At 38.3% G+C, this 17,432-nt stretch overlaps 1 protein-coding gene across 1 annotated transcript in view; it reads right to left on the bottom strand.

Annotated features, from left to right (window-relative positions):
• Positions 1-408: 408 nt before the first annotated feature.
• LOC150097282 (adenylate cyclase type 10-like) overlaps positions 409-17,432 on the bottom strand; it is a 164,569-nt gene continuing 147,545 nt past the window's right edge. Inside the window, exons 11-13 of the mRNA XM_090407635.1 lie at positions 4,097-4,234; positions 576-703; positions 409-469 (exon numbers count right to left, since the gene is read on the bottom strand). Of these exons, the coding sequence (XP_090263761.1) occupies positions 409-469; positions 576-703; positions 4,097-4,234 (327 nt within the window). The remainder of the gene's footprint in view (positions 470-575; positions 704-4,096; positions 4,235-17,432) is intronic.

Below are 17,432 nucleotides of genomic sequence, written 5' to 3'. Positions count from 1 at the left end.
TTAAATTTATTGAAATAAAAATGGAAATATAAGAAAAGTTTTATTTATAGAGAAGATATAAGAGTATGTGAGTATTGGTGTGGATTTAAAAATGTGTGTATGTGTAGTATTTTCAGATGGAGCATTATTTTCTGAGAGTGGATTTTTTTTGCTTTGAATTGGAATGATCTGCCAGAGCGGGGAAAAAAAAAAAAAAAAAAAAAAAAAAACTCAATTCTCTGAATTAAATCCTCAAAGATAGATATTTTAGAATCTAAGCATCAATTGTTTCAGTAGGATAGAAATATATTTATAAAAGAATATATCATTCGACTCTGAAACGACTATCGAGGATCAAAGAAGATTTGTTGTTTGGATATTTATTTCAACTTTTGATAAGAACTTTTAAAACAGAAATGCATTCTTTTATTATGGCAAACATTTTTTTAAGATAATGGAACACTTCATGTGATATGGACAAAGTATTACCCTTTAAAAAAAAAGAAAAAAAAAGATAAACATATTTTAATACAGAAGTATAAATTATACATGTAACTTTAGTAAATGACAAATGAAGAGAAGGAAATCATGCTCACCTTTTCCATGAATGCCAAAAGCTTTCCTGCTTAATCTCATAAAAGTTTAAAAGATCAGATTTTAGCATACCCAGTGCTTTATTTACATGAACCACAGCCTCATAAGTATTAAATAGTAAAAGTTTCGCCTAAAAAGTTAATAATTAAAAAGACAAAGTATTTTTCAGTTGTAATTAATTTTGGATGCCAAGCGTAAGTAATTATTATTATCATCATCATCATCATTCTATACAATTTGGAGATTAATTTAAAGAAACTTACATAAAAATCTATACCTTAGTTATTTAAATCAACTTCTAATAGATTTATTTATTTATTTTTTTTGGTCATAACCTATCCATCAGTTTTGGTTTGGGATCTTAGCCCAGGTGTTTTTAATTATGACACGAAGAAGTTTTTTTATATATATTGTGTTTTGCTGCTGGTTTATTCTTACTGAGAGGGTAAGATCAGAGCTGGATGTATTTAAAGGCAACAGTGAAGAAAAGATAAGTTTTTGTTATTTTTATTAGAGTTTTCTACTTTAAATTACATGTCAAGTAATTTTCAGTTGGGAAAATTGTATTTAAAAACATACAATTTTATAATATAGTTGCAGTAGTTCTTAGTAGTTGATTCTTTGTGCACTATCTGAATGATGTCAGCAGCTCAGATTACCAATGTCTTACCAAGTCCTCACCCATTTAAGGGCTACATTTTGCATAGCATACTATGGGATTTTTTGGTATGCGGCACTTGTGGCATGTATGCATTTGGCAGTTGGATATGTGGCAAGTGAGAGATATAAGTAGAAAATGGGAAGACTTTGTAGAACTTTGTGAGTTTAAGATTAGCATAACAGACTGCAGCAGCAAGGCATCAAAGGTAGGAGAATACTGGCCTAGACAGAGATGAGTAGTGTGATAGAGAGTGAGGATAATAAGTGGAATGTAAGTGAAAAAATAAAAGTGTGGAGTGTGGAATGTTGCAATCATTGTGAAGTTTTCGAAAATGTTCTTAGTTGGGAGGATGAATGGTAAGCAAGAGTGGGTAGCTTGCAGAGAGAGAGAGATAGATGCGCTGAAAGAGGAGGTGGAATGTTTTGGGAATGAGTTTATAACTGTGAAAGAAGAGATTAATTGAATAGAAATGATGAATGCAAAGCAAATCAGAGCAGGAGTTATATATATATAGAGAGAGTGTTATGGGAATGACAGAAGAGGAGAGAATAGAAACAGCAGAAGAGAAGGAATGAAGAAAAATGCAAGGGAGCAGGGATGGAGAGATGCCAGAACAGCAAGTAAGTAGGGGAAACAAAGAAAGAAAGTGTTAGAGGAGAGAGAGATGAATGTAGGTGAGCAAGGAATGAACAGAGTGGTAAGAGGTGTGATGTATGGAGACTCGATGATCCATGGAGTGCAAACAGAATGCCTGAGGAGTGTTTGTCTGGAGGAATGACAGAAAGTGTCGCTATGGCAATTAAGTGGCATAATGAGATGATTGTAATGGTGGGCATGAATGACTTGAGAGTCACTGTGAATTGGGTGCCAAGAGATCTAAGGTTCATGCTTGAGGATGTATGGAAGAAGACAGAGGGAGGGAAGATAGTGTGTGTGTGTTGCCCAGGTCTGCAGATAAATCCTGTGTGTGTCTGTGTAATATACAGACACAGGATGTGAAGGGGATAAATGAACCGTGAAAAGAATGCAGAGGCAGATAACAAGGATGATATCAGGACTGTACAATGCTAGTTATGAAGACAGGCTGAGGGAATATGGACTGCAGAGTTTGGTAGATAGAAGAAGTCATATGATTGAGATGTTTTTAACTGTTGAGAGGTAGTTACAGGGTTGAGAGTGGGGAATTATTTTGTCTGGTGAAACAGGGGAAAGGAGCGAAGACATGGAGCCATCCCTGGAAGTTATGAAAGGAAGTTGTAATCAAGAGGGTGAGGAGTGGTTGATTTGAATGGAGGATGGTTGAACCGTGGAATGCATTGACTGATAGACTGGCGAGAGCATGAATGGTCAATGAGTGGTATGATAGGACTTTGTGTTTTCTAGGATGGGTCTACCATGATGAGTCTTGTGACTCCATGGAGGCCTGAATCATAATAATAATAAAATAATGCCCTGATATTTTAGTAATGTGACTCCTAAACTTCAGGTCCCTGTCCGTTACTACTTCCAGATCTCTCATCTTCTCCCCTCCTTCAAAATTTTCCCACCTGTTGTATACTTTACATTCTATGTTCATAGATTTCAAAACTTACACTTATTACACTTAGTAATACTGAAGTGGAAGTTCCACTCACTTGCCTACTCACACAGTATTCAGATCCTTCTATATTACTATAACATGTTTGCTTCTCATAGTTCTTCATGTAATTACAACAAGCAAGTCAGCTCGTTGTATTCATGAATAAAATCTCAAACACAATCCTCCTTTAAGAAATACATGATCACAGAGCATTATGTCATCAATCTAATTCTTGATATGAAACTGTTGAGCACCTCTCCAGCACTTTACTTAACCGCAGACAAATAGATTGGTATATAATTCAAAGCCTGAGAATTACCACCTCTTTTGTGAATCAGAACGACTGTGCACTATTTCCATTTCTTTGGAACTTGGGCTATTGTAAGCCATGCCACATAAATACATCAAGGCAGTTGTTATATCACTGGAACATTCTATCAAAACATGTGGAGATATATTATCAAGTTCAACAGCTTTATTAATATCAGATTTACTCAGTCCTATATATCTCCCGCTTGCTTATCGACAGTCTCTCACCACTTCTTTTGCACTTAAGCTTTGCATAGGTCACACTACAGAGATGAAATACCTTTCAGAAATGCTCATTTAATATCTCAACTGCTAAAACTATATCCTTTAGAGTCGTTACTATTCTACTATTTTCACTCATTAACATTATCATTCAATAATCATTCTTTCTTCTGCTGGCTACATATCAATTGATCTAGTTATGTTACCATGATTTTTCTTGGCCTGTTCAGCTAATTTCTGATGATGATGAACTTTTTATATCCTTCTCAACTGAGCCACTTTTCTGTCCTATTCTTTGTACTCCTCATGTAACTGATTATTATTACCGATCATCTGCTGTTTATTCATGCTTTCTTCTTCTTCTTCCAGATTTAGACTGATAAATGCTAAATCCTGACTTTGTAGTAAATTAAAAGTAGTAAATTAACCTTAAGTGAATTCAACGAATACATTCCAGAAGAATATGAATTATAGCATTTATTAATTATATTACCTATCTATAAGTGCACACAATGGTGTGCACTTATCCTGTAACAAGTACAGGATAAGTGCACACCATTGTGTTTTGAGCCCTGGTACATACTACATTATCTGTAAACTTCATCTATCTAGTACAATCACTACCTTCCCAGTCTAAAAGGGAACAGATAATAGGCAACTCATGGCATTACATTTAATAAATATTAAACATGATGAAGTGTATTTATAAATTTTATCAAATGTAAGAAAATGATAGCATTTCCATTACATACATGGCCAGTTATTCTCTCTAGGATAACTGTTGTTTGCTGGATATCTATTGTGAGGTCATCAGGCTCTAGGGTGTTAAGAGAGGCTGCAGTCTGTAATTCAACAACTTTGTTTCTGGCAATTTCCATCAGTGAAAGTGCCTGAAAAAAATATTACAGGGTTTTTAACAGAAATAAAAAAAAAAGCTGCAATAACAAAAGCAACCATTAATGAAAATCATACAAAATTATTATGGAAAGTTTTAATTTAATTTAAATTTTTTAATGGTTATGTTGGGTGTGAAAAAGACGTCATCAGCATCACATTCCTGATATATACTCTGGGGGAGGGGGTGTACAGGATAATTATGATAGTACTACATGAAAAAGTTACACCATTACTAGTAATAGCAATGGTGAAAGAGAAGTCAACAGGGCAAACTGTTAGGTGATGTTATGGACCTGAGGCAAGATAGCTCACTGAGCACATGATAAACAATCCTTACTGAAGATTTTCACTAAGGTGACATTATTAACACTGAAAGAAGCAGACGGGAAAAGAAAATGTAAGTTATGCAGCTAATAAAGCATAATTACCTAAAGCAGCATAATGGAAAGCACACTAGGCTTGAGAGTGTTGGTTATGGCAATAGCATCAGAGATAATGAATGGCAAGATGGCCGACTAGTATAGATATACTAGTCAGCCATCTTGCCATTTATTATCTCTGATGTCCATATCCTTCATCATTCATTCATTATATCTGATGTCATTATCCTATTAGTATATCTAATAGGATGTTGCTATAGGGAATGTACAGATTACTGATTGTTAAATATTTAGGGAAAATGGTTAGGCATATATAAAAAAAAAAAGGCGATCTTAATGGAAGATTTTAATTACAGGAATGTAGATTGGAAGGAGAAGTAGTGTATGGGAACAAGGAGAATGAATTTGTTGAATTTATGAGGGATAACCATCTTAAGCAGCATGTAATAGAATCAACAGTGTTGATTCCATTACATGCTGGTTTCAGTGTTGAATTTGTGAATTTAAAGAGATATCAGTAGTGCCACCAATTGGTGAGAGTGATCATGAGGTACTGTTGGAAGTTTTTCTACTTGGTTATATTATAAATTGGTTTTGAGTGGTTTCTTTGCATGGAGGGTGGTTGAACCATGGAATGCACTGCCTGATGGAGTGGTGAGAGCGAGAAAGGTCAATGAGTTTAAGGAGTGGTATGATAGACTTTTTTGTTTCACAGGGGGGGGGGACCTCCCCTCAATGAGTCTTGATAGACTTTGTGTAAGCAAACAAAGTTTGTGCCTGAAGTATTTTCAGGACTGGGGCAACGCAACTTTAATTTAATTTATAACCAAGTGAAAAAAACTTCCTGCAACCAACTCTAACCCAGTTTATTTTAATAATAAGCTGTTAGGCCTTTTCAATACTTGTATATGGATAATGTACGACTTCTGCATTACTTCAACTTTGTCATCTCTCTGAGTCTGGCTCCCATTGATGATATTTAATAATGTTTGTCTTTGGGCTTGCTTGCATCCTGGGAAGTATAGTGGTTCTGTTCAGTGGCAAGTTTTTGCATGATGCTGAATAGAGCCACAGATCCTGCAGACAGAGATGCTGAAACATTTGCAGTCACTAACGACCTCATGCAAATTGTTCAAAAACTGACCAGAATACCAGATAACCCAAACCATTCCCCAAATACCCTAGATCTCTTCCTTACTAATGATCCCTCCAAATATGCAGTGAATGTAGTAAGTCCCCTGGGTAATTCTGACCACAACTTAGTGCTTATCTCCTCCTCCAGGCAACAATGCCTACACAGTTACTCGCACACAAGAGTAGTTTGGCATTATAATAGTGACAAATGGAACAGTCTCCGAGACTACTATGCCTTATTCCCATGGTTAGACTACTGTTTCCAGTCTACCAGTCCAGACATATGCACCAAACGCATCACCAAAGTGATTCTCGCAGGCATGAAAGCATATATTCTCCACACTACTCAGACTTGCTGTCCCTTTAGTTAGGGGACGGCAGGTCTGAGTAGTGTGCCAAGGCAGTACAAATGAAAAATCAGGCATACCACAACTGGCTCAAATCAAGAACCCCCATCCTCATTCAATGCCTATACTGAAGCCCAAAACAATGCAAGAAAACTAGCAATACTTCCAAAACAGACTTTGAACGGGCAAAAAGCAGGAAGCTTGCAGCCTGTCCAAATGGAAGCCATGTCTTTTGGTCCCTTGCCAAGGCAATTGGCCATAACTTTTGCCGTACACTATTCCCACCTCTATCATACCCAGATGGCTCATTTGCAACATCACCCATAGAAAAAGCTAACCTCCTGGCATCACACTTTGCCTCCAATGCACACATAACCGACAATAGCAACCCTCCAGTCATTCCAACTGCCCAATATACAATGCCCCCTATATCCTTTTGCCAAAAAGACATCACAAACCTGCTGACTAAATTAGACACAAAAAAGTCTCCTGGCCCAGACGGAATTCCTCCAATTATTCTGAAGGTCTGTGCATCTGAACTAACTCCTATCCTATGGTTATATGCACTCTCTTACTCCACTGGTATATATCCCAAAATCTGGAAACTGGCCTATATTCAACCCATTCCTAAAAAGGGTGACAAATCACTGCCCTATCTCACTCACTTCAGTCCTATCTAAAGTAATGGAGAAAATCATCAACTCTCAAATGCTAATCTACCTTGAAGGTACCTGGCTATTAAGTGACCATCAGTATGGATTCCGCCAAAGCCATTCAACAGGAGATCTACTCTCATACATCACCCATCACTGGACAAGCGCTATGGAGAAATTCGGCGAATCTTAAGTAGTTGCACTTGATATCTCCAAAGCCTTTGACTGAATCTGGCACAAAGGCTTACTAAGAAAACTCCCATCATTTGGACTGCCTCAAGACTTCTGTAGATGGATCCATCTTCCTGTCCAGATGCACACTATGTGTGATGGTAGACGGCTCCCTATCCTCTCACCATCCAACTAATGCCGGGGTCCCTCAAGGCTCAGTTTTCTCACCGACTCTCTTCCTTCTATATATCAATGACCTACTTCAGTTGACCTCTAACCCAATACACAGTTTTGCAGATGACAGCACACTACATTCCTCCCTTTCATTTGACAAACCCTATCCTACACAACTCACTTCAACCCACAGAACATCAACCATCACTGCCCTTAATTCCGACCTCCAAGCCATCCTCTGATGGGGCTCAGACAAACTTGTCAATTTCAATGCTAGTAAAACCCAGTTCTGTCTTATTTCTCACAAAAAAGAACCATTTTCCCTCAGCATTGTTTTCAATAACACTCAAATTCACTGACAAGATGAAATTTCTCTTCTCGGAATTACCTTGACATCAAGCCTCTCCTGGCATAAAAACATCACAACCATTGCATCCTCAGCTTCCAAAAAACTAGGTTTTCTCTTTCGCTCAAGATGCTACTTCACATCTAAACAGCTGTTAACACTATACAAGTCACAAATCCGCCCAGCTTTCGCATACTGCTCTCACATCTGGAGTGGGGCTCCAAAAAGCTCCCTCAAAATGCTTGACTCAATACAGAGGAGAGCATTAGAGTAATAAATGACCCATCCCTCACCAACTCGCTCCCCCCCCCCCCCACTTTCACATAAACACTTGGTCTCTGCAATCTGTATATTCTATAAATACTTTCACGGGAAAGGTTCATCTGAAACAGCATCAATAATTCCCCCACCCTGTACCAAGCCCATTCGAACATGTACAGCTGCTGCCCAACATCCTTTTACAGTACACCTCGAAACCCACAGAACAAATTTCTTCTCCTCCTCATTCATCCCTGCTACTGCAGTACTGTGGAACAGTCTTCCCCCTGACATATTTCCCAAGGAATACAATATACAGGCATTCAAATCAAATGTACAAGTTTCTCCTTTCACAACCCATCACCCATATATGGTATTAACATACTATAGGTTGACCAGCCAACCTCCTGTATATGGGCCCAACATAAAAAAAAAAAAAAAAAAAAAAAAAGATGAGAGTTTGATGGTTTAGTAATGATCCTTTTGGGCCACTCAAAGAAATTTAGAGTTATCTTTGTATCTTACACAGTTTTTCAAGAGGTAACACCTGTACTTTCCTATCCTATCCTACTCATCCATCCATCCTAGGACAGGTCGAGTTGCCTTGCCCATAATGAGGGGCTTACGACTAATTATTGCAGCCGGGTTGTCACTCCTTGCTGCATCTCCTAAGGGCAGCATTTCGACTGTAATCAGTGTGTGTGTGTGTTCATTCACGGGGCTGGTTTGCCTGTTCTTGGGGATGAAAAACCCGAGTTTCTGGGACAAGAAAACCCTACCTCCTTATGAGACTGCTAACTCACTTTTAGTCGAAAGAGACCAGATAAAAGTTCCTCATGTCTTAGATGAGATGAACCTGGGTGTTTCCGAACAAAGGGCTTGTCTATACTGACTGAGCTATGGAGGCTCTTCCTGTACTTTACCTCAATTTAATAATGTTTGTCTTTGGGCTTGAATCTAGGTAGTAGAATGGTTCTGCTTGGTTGTAGGTTTTGCCTATCACTGAGTAGAGCCATCAATGAGAGAGAGTTTAATAAGTTTAGTGGTGATCTTTGTGGGTCACTACTGAGATTTAGAGTGATCTTGTAGATCACTCAGAGTTTTTGGAGAGATGACCCAGCACTTTTCCTTAATTTAATAATGTTCATCGTTGGTGTTTCTTGGGAGTAGAGCAGTTCTGCCTGGTGGCATGTTTCTGCCTGTCAGTGAGTGTTGTTACTGCTGAATTTTCTGTCCTGGAATGATTCAGGTCAGGAGTGATGAGTTATGTAGTGATCCTGTAGATCACTCAGAGTGTTTGAGAGATACCCCTTCACTTTAACAATATCTCAATAAACTGCTGTGTAGTGACCCTTCTCATAATGCATAGTATTATACATACCTGAAAGGCCATGTGCATTGCATTGTGGGATAGTAAGTAATTAATGTGAAGTAATTAGCATCTATATACAAATAGCCTAGTCATAAAGATACTTCATGCACAAATTCTGTTTGCATACACTTGGATAAAGGATTCAACAAGAATATAATTTCTTAGAAATTTTATAACTAAAAGGAAAATATTCCTCGGGTATATTTTCCTGTTGGCAAACTTTCACAAACAGGTCCCACAGCAGGTCAATTCCCTCTTCCCCCAGTGCCTTCCATGCCTCCACTGGAATTCTGTCAGGGCCCACCGATTTCCCATTCCTCATCCTCTTCATGGCCTCCGTTACTTTCACTGTACTGATGTTCTGCACCATCACCTCAGAAGGCTGCCCATCTTCTCTGTGAGTCTTGCATTTTTCTCATTCAAAAGTCCCTCAAAGTATATTTTCCATCTGTTTCTTATGTCCACATCCCTCCATAATACTCTTCCTTCAGCATCTTTGATCTGCCTCACATGTAAGATGTCCTTTGCTGCTTTATTTCTACAATTTGCTAGTTGGTAAAGTTTTCTCTGTCCTTCCTTTGTTTCTAATTGATCATACAGATCTTGATATGCCATGGCCTTCGCCTGTGCCACAAGTCTCTTGGCTTCTTGCTTTCTTTCTCTGTACACCTCTCTGTCCTCTTCCACTCTTGACTCATCCCACTTCTGCTTTGCCTTCCTCTTAGCTGTCACTGCCACTTGTACATTATTATTTCACCAGCAACCCTCCATCTGCTCTCTAATCTTTCCAGATGTCTCACCAAGCATCTCGATTGCACAGCTCAGGATTACTTTTGAATTATGTTTCCACCAATCTTGTACACTTTCCAGTCCATCCGAAATCCTCTCTAAAACGATTCCTCACACTCTCCTCTTTTAAGTGAAACCACTTAATTGTCTTTATCCCATGGCATCCAGAGGTTCTTATCTTCGATCTTATTTTAAAGTCTGCGCACAGCAGTCGGTGTTGGAATTGATCTGTTGGAATTACTTTACAATTTGTCACAACCTTAAGATGTTTTCTTCTAGTCAAAATGTAGTCAATTTGTGAACTGTTGTTACCACTCCTAAATGTTATCAAATGTTCTTCCCTCTTGTAGAAAAACGAGTTCACAATTGCCAGATCAAATGCTACTGCAAAGTCCACAACCCTCTCTCCTTCCTGGCTCATCATTCCCACTCCTTGGCCACCATGCACCCTGTCACAGTCTCTATTCTGTCTCCCTATGTGTCCGTTCAAGTCTCCTCCGACAATCACCATCTCATTTTCTTCCAGTTCCCTCATTTCTTCATCTAACAAGTTCCAGAACTTGTTAGATGAAGTGTTAGACTCATCTTTCTCCTCTGCTGTACAACCAACTTGCAGGGCATATACACATAATACAACCACCTGCTCTTCTCCAAGACCCAATTTCATTCGCATGATCTTGTCGTTCCTTCTACCCAATTCCAGTACTTTGCCCTTCATTCTGCCACATACCACAATTCCTACACCATTTCTTCCTTCGTTATTCGCTCCAGAGTAGAACAATTTATATCCATCTCCCAGTTCCTTTGCCTTTCCCCCCTTCCACCTTGTCTCTTGCACACACAAAATGTCCAACTTCCTCTTCCTCATCACGTCTGCCACCTCTTTTCCCCTTCCAGTCATGCTTCCAACATTCAGTGTTCCCATTCGCAACATCCTCTCCGCCTGCTGGGCTCATTTCTTTAACTGCACCTGCCCTTGATGCGGTAGCCCTCGTCCACTTCTCGCAGCTGTAGGGCGATGTGGCTGCACTTTGCTTAAGGGGTACGCCCTAGCCCTTATATCATTTTCTCTTTGACTCATATCATAGTTTGAGCTGGCATTGAAGTTTTATGACCGGATGCCTTCCTGACATCAACCCTCGCCATTTATCCAGGCTTGGGACCGGCACCTATTGAGGCTAGCTTGCCTCCTTCAGTGGCTGCATAAGACGGAATGACTTAGCAAGATAGGAAAGGCTCACCCCTAGCTCTCGGATACTCTAATAGCATCAGGGGGAAGGAGCAAGGAGAGGAGAAAGAAGCAAAGAAAGAAGAGGAGGGACCTGTCTACAGAATAATATAACAGATGTATATTACATGAAGTAAGGCTTGGTCCAGCATCTGGTACCTCGGGTTTGCCATGCCCGTACTCACTAAAGTGAGCCCTTGAGGTATAGTCACAGAATCATCAAGAGGATAATTTGTAGAATAGTCATGTAGCATTAAGGTTAATTTTTCTGTAGGTAGTATTCATTTTGATCTTGAACTACTAATGCTTTACAGTTATCTGCCCAAGTAATAATAAAATTACTGTTTCTCCATAGAGAAAGTAAAGCCTTCATTAATGACATCTGAAGAATATCATGCAGCACTTTGTCAACTGTCAGAGAAAATTCCATTACTGAAATGAAATTTGCCTTCATCTATCCCAAAATCTGGACCTTTTAGAAAGTACATTTAATTCTTCAGTAGTAATTGTGTTCATTTTCAAATAATGGTAAAGCATCAGTAGTTTAAGATCGAAATGAATACTATGGATCAAAGTTCTTGGATTTGGTTATCTCATCAGAAGATGAGATAATGTAATGAATATAAGTGGGAGTGGGCAAAAGATCATGGATGTAGCTATGGAAATAAGCAGAGTTGATGGCTGAGTGCTTAAATATTAATGGTAAGATAGTGGGCAAAAGAGGCGATGAGTTAGCAATGTTGATTGGTAAGACAATGTGCATACACTGTCTTACCAAACAAGGTAGTGAAAATTCATTTTACATAAATGGCACTACAAAACTAATTGAAAGTATGAATGCAGAGTTGGTAAAGATGAGGCAAGAGATTAAACATATGAGGAATGAACCATGGAGAATTGCGGATTTTCATGGTAATGCGAGGAAGAATGAGATAAAATATTTGAAAGAAATATCGAATGATTTGAGAATGGCAATGTATTGAGATTTAATGATAAGAGGTGGTAAATGAAAAGATGCACAAGGTCTGTTTTCTGAGAGGTTGAATGAGCAGAATGGTTGAGGCATTGGATAAGAGGAGTATGTGAACAAAAGAGTTTATAGTGATAATTAGCACAAATGATTTGACTGTTAACAAAAAGAATTTAAGCTAGGATGTCATGAGGCTGTTAAGGAGAGTGAAAGATAACAGTGTGGTAGATAAAATAGTCAGCATGCTGCACAGGAATGATAATGATGAGTTGAGAAGGCAAGAGAAGATTATGAATGGTATGCTGGAAGACATGTGAGGAGAAAGGAGTTAATTTTGTGAATGTGTGGGATGAGTTTGAGGTGTGGATAGAGCTGTATAAAAGAGATAAGCTGCATTTGAATGGATTTGGTGTCAGTAAGTTGAATAAACTGTTGAAGCAGGAGAGAATGACTGAAGTGAATGTAAGACCTGAGGAAGCAAAAGAAGTTGTGAAAGAGCAGGAGAGTAAGGAAGGCAAGTTTGTGAATAAAGAGATGAGTGGCATGAGTGAATAGAATGAGAGAGAAGGAACACAGAGATGGGACACTGTGTGAAAAAAGTAGATGATAGTTTCAGAAGTGGATGTGCGAGTGTGCAAGAGAGGATTGAGATAGTCTAGAATGTGGAGGTGACCCAAGGAATGGATGGGGGGGGGATGTATTCCATTACTTCCTGTGGTGGACTGCATTGGCTCTCCTTGCTACAAAATTGCTAAATGCTTTTTTAAATAACTTTTGGCATTCATGTGGAAAGTCTTCTTCATTTATTCAGAAGAGTTCTCATTTCAAAGCAAAGATATTAGAGATTCGTCTTTTCTCAGGTGATATTCATTTCAGCTTAGATATTGTGTCTTTATTCACAAATGATCCCTTAGATGAAACACATTGCTTCCTTGAGCAGGACTTTCTGGCAGATACTGTCAGCCTATTCAACTTTATTCATTCACTCTGGTTACTTCACATGCCAGAATAAGCTTTATACAAATTGAGGGGTACATCAATGGGTAGTCTTCTTTCTCTCACACTAGCCAACTACTTCATGGAATGATTTGAACAACAGATGTTGAATAGCGTCTTCCCTAAACTGTCCTTATGGTACTGATATGTAGATCCTGTCTGTTTGGCATGATTTCATTACAGATTACAAGAATTTGTCAATAAGATCAACAGTTTTCACTATCATATCCAGTTCACTCTTGACATAGAAGAGAACAATTAGCCTTTTTTAGAACTCCTTTTACTTTGTCAACCAGATGGTAGCCTTCATTTCTCAGTTTTTTTTAAAAAAAAACCCACTGGACTTTACATTCATGCTCTTTCACGCTATCGTAATTGTCAAAAATCTGGAGTAATTAAGACTCTGCACAACAAGTTCATTCTTTCTGCTGTAATGAAATACTGCTCTATCAGGAAATAGATCATATCATGTCTATCTTCCTTACTAATGGCTTTACCAAGTCATAGGTCAACAAAATCACTGATAGCTGTAGAGTTCCTTGTCATCTCTCATTTAACATTGGCACAGAGGTGATCCATTGTGTTACCATTCCTTACATTAAGAGTGGCTCTGAAAGTATAGCCAAACTACTTAAATCAGTTGGTCTACAAGTGTTTTTTTGCTATATCAACAAGATTTCCACATTTTTTGGCTATGCCAAGGATAAACTTCTGCTTTTGGCACATCCTGGTGTGTATCAAATTCCTTGTAGTGTGGGTTATCATATTTTGGCCTGGCTGTGCATTATGATGAACATCCAGACCACGTTAAATTCCATAAGCGAGAGCAATGGGGAACTGGGGAACTTATAGAACACACTATCTCCACCAGAGGTTGTATCCTTACGAAGAAAATTAAGGTTCTCTATAAAAGTAATCATCTCATAGAACACTTATACACTGTTGGAAAGATGTCAACAGACTAAAATAGTGTGAGGAAGAAATAGACCTGACACCCACCTTAATAAGATGTAGGACTTCTTTTTTGCTGCAGCGATTGCAGCAATCCTACATGGAATCTTTCCACAAACATATGATAGTGATCAATGAGAGTTTTGGACATTCTTCCAATGAGGTCCTGGACTGTTGTCAAGAGGACATTCCTTGACCTCACCTAATGCTTCAGTTCATCCCACAAAAGTTCAGTTCAAAAGTTAAGTTCATGTCCACAAACTATATAGTTACAGCAGCTGCCTTAGGGCATGGTGAACTGTCTTGCTGAAAGAGACAATGATCAATTCTGTAGCAATGCCACAAAGTAGGAAGCACTGCAGTGTACGGAATATTCAGATACCTCTCGGAGTTCAGTATTTGTGGCACCACAACAGAGATCCGAGACTGAACCAGGAAAAACAGGCTCATACTATCACACTGCCACCTTCTGATTTCATAGTTGGGGTTACATACTCTGGTAAGAAGCATTCACCACACCCACATCTATCCATCTGCTTGGCAGAGGGTGTAGCATGATGCATTGCTCCATAACACAGCTTTCCAAGCTTCCATGTCCCACTGTACATGCTCTTTGCATCAATGAAGACAATGCTGCATGTTGTCATCATGCTGGAGCTTTAATGGAATATTTACAGCACTAGAAAAGGATTAGAAACTAATTTTAATGCTAGCAATATTTTGTTTCAGTCACTGAGACCTCTTCAGGGATTACAAATAGCTCTTGTAACACACACTCGAGCACAACACAATACTAAGTGAAACATGTGGATGACAATGAAGTCCTATCTAGGTGGTATGCCTTCTATGAGCATTTATAGGTCACTTAGGATGTAAAGTGGGATCTCTAATAATTAGTGTTTCCCAAATTTTGGGAAGTTTTATGCAACTGTATTTATTTAAATTTGGTTGATTTCTGAGTGCTGCTGTAGATTCTAAACACAGTCTTTCTTTTTTATATAAATCAAGTTGATATTAAATCCAGCATTATTTCAAACCGAATGTAGAAATTATGAAAGTTCCATAACAAAAATTCCTGTAATCCCAGAGAGCTTACAGGAATACACTCGCTGGCATTCACAAGTTGCCCTAGCATGGACCACTTAGAAGAGATGAGTTCTTGCCCATATACTTGCCTCCTATTGGTCCATTTTGATAAGGTTTCACTGACCTGACAACTGTTTTGAACTGGTTGGCAGAAAGAGACCAGGCAGAAACCTTAAGAGAGCAAAAATTCTCATTCAATACTAAGGAACTTACAAAAAACACACCTCTCCAACATTTTGAGTTCCTTAGTACTAAACAAGAGAGTTTTTGCTCTCTTAAGGTTTCTGCCTGGTCTCTGAGGAAAACCAACCAGTTTGAAACAGCTATCAGGCCAGTGAAACTTTATCAAAATGGACCAATAGATGAGTGTATTCCCATATCTCTGGTCAACATTTTTTACAAAATTTTTCATAGTTTCTATATTTGGCTTTCAACAATTCTGGATTTTAATATCCACTTGATTTATATAAATTTGTATCACTGAACTGAAGCCTTTTGGCTCTTTATTTTAGTAAACAGCCTTTCTTTTTTGAATTTACTATGGTGGAGCATGGTGATTTCTCTACAGGAGATCCTGTGTGGGTGAGAGGGGGAGGAATTCGGTTAATTCCCTTCTAAAACCTATAGTAGATGCCATTGATACACCATGCTACAAACTGTCAAAGAAGTTGGCTAACTCTCTTATCCCCCTTAACTGGACTTACCACACCCTGTATAAAAAACTCCACCCATTTTAAAACCTTGATTGAAAATCTAACTTTAAATAATACAGATGTATTGGTAAGCTTTGACATTACATCAATGTTTACCAAGATTCCCTTAAATAACACCTTAGCACTCTTAAAAACAATTTTTCCTTGTGACATCTTAGATCTAAGGATTTCATTATATTAACCTCTATCTCACATTTAAGTTTCTCTTTAGATACATTCTTACTATCATGTCATTCATTATTGCTACTGTTCTCTTCAACTGTGCATTATTCTCTAACACTTTTCTACTGCACAATTTCTAAAATCAATCTCAGATGTCTTGATACTTGATTCACACTACTGCTCAGGTCATTCTTACCGAGTATCACCATCTCATACACATTCTTGCTTAGCTTAAGTGATCAATGATTCATGGTGTACAAAATAGTACACCATGAATCATTGAATCTCCATATATGACTCATTTCACAGATCTATCCACTCCTTGCTTACTTGTATCCCTTTGTCTCTCTCTCTCTCTCTCCTTCATCTCACAACAGTTAGTTTTTCAATTCTCCTAATCTCTCTCTTTCCATTTCTGAACTCATTTTTCATTTCCACTTCTCTCAGTACCTATTTGTCTCTCTGCAATCCCTCTACCCTTGCTTGCCCTTAACTACCTAAACAACACCATCCTTCAAATTCTACTAAATTCCCAGGGTATTTATTATTTGAAATAGTCTTCTTATACACACAGACAAATATACTAAAAAATATACTTTAAACACTAAATATTCCAAGTACAGAGAGTTTCTTTTCTTCATGGCTACATGGTGATCAGCATTCATTTAAAAATTATGGAAAGAACTATATTAAAATGAAGTTTCGCTATAACACGATAGTTGTTTCCATAATTTTTAATAATAAATAGAGTGTTTCAAAATTAATTACCCCTATTCAGAGCAATGTACAGAGAGAATCTGTAGGCAAAACACCTGAAACTTGGTGGGTATCCTCGTGGAGAAGAGTTTTGATAATAAAAAAAATAGTTCAAAAAATGACCAATAAGGAAAATATCATTATTATTATTATTATTTCGGGCAACTCCAAGGAGACAACAGACTCATCGAGGGAGGCCCTAACATCATGTCAAGAACAACTATTCAACATTCACACAGTATCTATCATACCTCGCCTTGAACTCATTCACGGTCATAGCATCCACAACAGACTCTAGCAGCTTATTCCACTCATTTACCACTCTTCAAGTAAAAAACCTAGCTCTAACACCCTTGTTAACCACATTCTTACCCAGCTTCCATGTATGGCTCTTAGTCCTCCCACCACCAGTCCTATTCTCAAAAATATCTTCTGGATTAATCTTATAGAAACCCTTCAGTAATTTGAATGTCTCAATCATATCACCCCTTTTACGCCTATCAACAAATTTTTGCAACCGACAAATCTTCAGTCTGTTGTCATAAGGTTCATTTCACAGACCTGCCACCATCTTTGTCACTCGTCTCTGGATCCTCTTCACCTCCTCCCCATCAAGAAGAAACCCTGGCGCCCATATCTGGGCACAGTAGTCCAGATGGGGTCTTATCAGGGCTCGATATAGAGGAACAATAACCTGTTTGTCTC

This window comes from Typopeltis vanoorti, chromosome 17, assembly GCF_054136105.1.
Source record: "Typopeltis vanoorti isolate ZY-2024b chromosome 17, IOZ_Tvanoo_1.0, whole genome shotgun sequence".
Lineage (NCBI taxonomy): Eukaryota > Metazoa > Arthropoda > Arachnida > Uropygi > Thelyphonidae > Typopeltis > Typopeltis vanoorti.
The sequence above is the reverse complement of the archived record's forward strand: the minus strand, read 5'-3'. Positions and strand labels throughout refer to the sequence as shown.